This window comes from Bactrocera dorsalis, chromosome 5, assembly GCF_023373825.1.
Source record: "Bactrocera dorsalis isolate Fly_Bdor chromosome 5, ASM2337382v1, whole genome shotgun sequence".
Classification (NCBI taxonomy): domain Eukaryota; kingdom Metazoa; phylum Arthropoda; class Insecta; order Diptera; family Tephritidae; genus Bactrocera; species Bactrocera dorsalis.
This window is the reverse complement of record NC_064307.1, coordinates 19,514,399-19,518,073: the sequence shown is the minus strand read 5'-3', so window position 1 is coordinate 19,518,073 and position 3,675 is coordinate 19,514,399. Positions and strand designations below refer to the sequence as shown.

Sequence of the window (3,675 nt, the reverse complement as noted above, 5' to 3'; positions counted from 1 at the left end):
GTCACTCTAACAGTATTTTATTGTTTTATTTACTCTAAAAGTAATGCTATTGTTTTGTTTATTGAGAGAGGAGAAAATCTGCACAATTTCTATATTTTGCTTGAAATTGGTTTTTATAACAATAAATGATTGCCAATAGTTTTAATCAGCTTTAGAAAAACGAAAAACTTAAATATTTTCATTTGAAAAGTCATTGTGGAAATTTAAAATATAGAGGTTGAGGTTGAGGTTGGAAATACAGCATTTGATGTCAACCACACGAACTAAATATGTAAAATGCAGTTACATAATTTTACTTTCAGTTATAATCGTAGCTCGCAAACAAAATGAGCACTTTGTCTTCGCTATTGGAGCCCTTGATACCCTTTTCGTATGTGAACCGAATTGAGGCAAAATTTCCCAGTTGTTGTTTTCCAAGTAGTTTCCATTTACGTGTCGCCAGGGATATTTTGCTAGCCTTAATGAAACAGTCTTGCGACTGTAATATCGTAATTTTAAACTCACTGGACAAAAGCCTCATTATGCTCAATAAATAATAATCATATATTGACTAAGATATTGGCTAAAGTCAACCCAATAAATTGATATCTTCGTAATAAGTTACTTGTTTGCCAGAATGTAAATTAACAATGGCTCCAAAACGCCGACAGTTTCGAAAATCCCATTTCCTTTGTTAGAAGTCAAGGCTTACCTGATTTGTGCTTTATTTCCGGCACACTAAACCATTTATAATACATACATATGTATAATATATAGATTATTGTGTATTTTTAATAATTACTGCATTTAAATAATTGCAATATCTTTAATCGTAATAGCATTAAGTCAAGCAAAGATGACAGTACTTATTGCAATCACATATATTTCTGCTCCACTTCCTGCGCATACATTTTAAGTGCCCTTTCAATGAAACTATACACCTTGCTTATGTCTGTGTAAACGGTCGGATATTTGACACGCCCACAACCCAAACTCCACGAAACAATGCCAGCCTGTTTGCCATTGCATATCATCGGATCGCCAGAATCACCCGAACACGAATCCTTTTTGCCCGGTTCGGAAGCACACATCATAGACTCTGTAATACCATCGAAATCGCGATACTTGCGCTGACAAACTTCCCGACTCATGACATGTACATGGATCTCTTGCAATTGTGTTGAGAAGACGCCGTATTCTTCGATTTTGCCATGACCAATAACCAGGCACCTCGTACCGACAGGCACCGCGCTCTTATCCAATGGTATCACCGATGCACTCGGTATGACTGAGGAGAGTATCAACACCGCTACATCATAATTTAGTGTCCCCGCATTGTACTCGTTTGGAACCAGCGCGGTCTTTATCGTTCTCACCACTCCAGGGTCGCCCAAATTAATGGTGTCCGCGTGTACGCTCAGCTCCTTCACACTGTGGTCCTTGACACAGTGTGCAGCCGTGAGTACAGCATTATTCCGCACCAACGAACCGCCGCAAATAAACTCTCCTCGATAGTGCAGACGCACAAAATAAGGATATATCTTTTGTGTCACCGGACGCCCGTCAATAATTTGCGGGGACCCATAAATATGGCCAATTGCAAAATATAATATTAATTGCAAAACTAAAAGTCGACTGAATTGACACATGGTAAGTCACTGGCACAACTGAATGCCTTCCCGTGTGCGTCTTGTGTTTTTATAGGTATAGCTATCTATGTATATATACCTGTGAGGTTAAGCGAAATCGGCGTTTCTAGGCACTGTGTTCTAGCTCAGATTTTCAGTCAGTGACTGTATATTTCGTGCGAAATTTACAGAGACTTACATATATAGACTAATTTCTCGAGACTCATATTAAATTCTTAGTAGTGCTAAGCGATATTTTAATATATTATTTATCCATATTCATTAAAACGTTGTTTATACTCATTTTAATTGGAAGTATAATTTATAGTAACTTGTTTTTATTAGAAGTAAGATTGCTAAACAAATAAAGAGGAATTTTAGCTAAACAGATGAAATGCTCTTATTTGCTTATTATCAATGACAACACCCCATTTCCTCATAATTATTAACATATAAATAATGTCAACAACGAGAGTAAAAAGTAACTAAAACAAGGAAGGAAGGGCTAAGTTCGGGTGCAACCGTACATATTATACTCTAGCAAGTTACAAGAACAAAAGTCAGCGACACACTTTATGGTGGAAAACATCAACCTGGGGATCGAAATCCAAGCAATTTTAAATATATACATTAGGGTGTTTTTTTGTTTTTTTTTGAACTACTAATCAGTCCCGTCACTAAATTTCCTTGGAAATACCCTAAAAAAATTCCCTGAAAATTTTAGCCCTTAATATTAACATTAAGAACTGGACCAAGGTCTGTAAAAATTTTCCATAGAAAATACACTACAATCGTGAGTTTTTATCTTTAAATTCCTACAGATCAGAGGTATTTTATGGCATCGCTTTGATTTTAGACGCATATTTCTTAGAATTGTTCGCTCTACAATAGTGCCCAGTGCAACAAAGTCGTAACTCACACCGGCGAGGTAGTACGGGGCTCTAAACCAGATTTTTCCAAGAATTTCGCATTTTTTTGTATATATCTCGTAAATGACAGGAGCTATAGAAAAAACTTTAATGACAAATTTGTAGAAAATTTTATTTGCTATAAAAAAGGTTCGAGGTCAAAATCGCTATCATTAATACTTCTCGAGATATTCGGCTTTTTAAGTAAGGCTTTGTAGAATTTTAATACACACTATACATGGTGGCCGACTCGACCCGAAATAGATAACTTTATAGGATTACATTTTTTTATTTAAACGCGTTTTTCTGTTTTTGAAGTCGGTTGACAAGATTACTCGAGAACTACTCAACTGATCTGTATGAAAATTTTACACAGGTCTTTAAGATACAATTTTTAAGGACTTGGCCGAAGAATTTTTTTCGATTACAACTATTTGTTGCGAAATTTTCACTAAAATTTTCTTTTGTTTTTAAAAAATATCTGCCAAAAATTCAATTTTCAGTTTTTTTCTTTCGTCCAAGTTTTAAGATAACGTTTTAACTAAAACACGTATTTTTTCTCTTTAGATGTTCCTGTAAGGAATTATCCTCCCAACGCTGGCGCATATTTTTCCGAGGGGTCACCGGAAATAACGTCGCAATGGCTGAGTTTAAAATATTTTTTTTCCAAAAATTTCAGAATTTCTTTGATAATAGTGCATGTTTATAACAATAAAAATTCTAATAAAATATTTCATTTTTTTAATTAGATAAAAACTATTGAAAAAAGGATTTTTTTACGCGAGTTACCCCATGTAACCTCTTAGCTTACGTTACTACTTCTTCTTCTTCTTATTTGACACAAAAACCGTCCCGTTTTTATCGAACTATAGGGTGGGTCATCTAACGTTTTAAATTTGAATTATCTATATTTCGACATTGGAAACGTCAAATACCATTCGGAAAGTGACAGATATTCAGTAAAAAGTCTAAAATTTACGAAATGGGTCGCTATTCACTAGAAAAAAGCCGTCTATAGTTCGCAAATTATGCAAAAGATCGTTTGACCGAGGATGGTCAATTTTACCGAAAAATCATCTTTTCGGACGAGGCTCATTTCCACCTCGATGGTTATGTTAACAAGCAGAATTGTCGCATTTGGGGCACAGAAAACCCGCACG

At 35.2% G+C, this 3,675-nt stretch overlaps 1 protein-coding gene across 1 annotated transcript; it reads right to left on the bottom strand.

Annotated features, from left to right (window-relative positions):
* Positions 1-746: 746 nt before the first annotated feature.
* LOC105225163 (trypsin alpha-3-like) lies at positions 747-1,661 on the bottom strand. Its single transcript, XM_011203505.4, has one exon. It carries the CDS (start codon positions 1,626-1,628, stop codon positions 855-857), a length of 774 nt encoding a protein of 257 aa, XP_011201807.2. The 5' UTR covers positions 1,629-1,661; the 3' UTR covers positions 747-854.
* Positions 1,662-3,675: the final 2,014 nt, after the last annotated feature.

Bases quoted from the DNA above. Each gene is read 5' to 3' on its own strand.
- LOC105225163 (XM_011203505.4), bottom strand. From the start codon at position 1,628: ATGTGTCAATTCAGTCGACTTTTAGTTTTGCAATTAATATTATATTTT.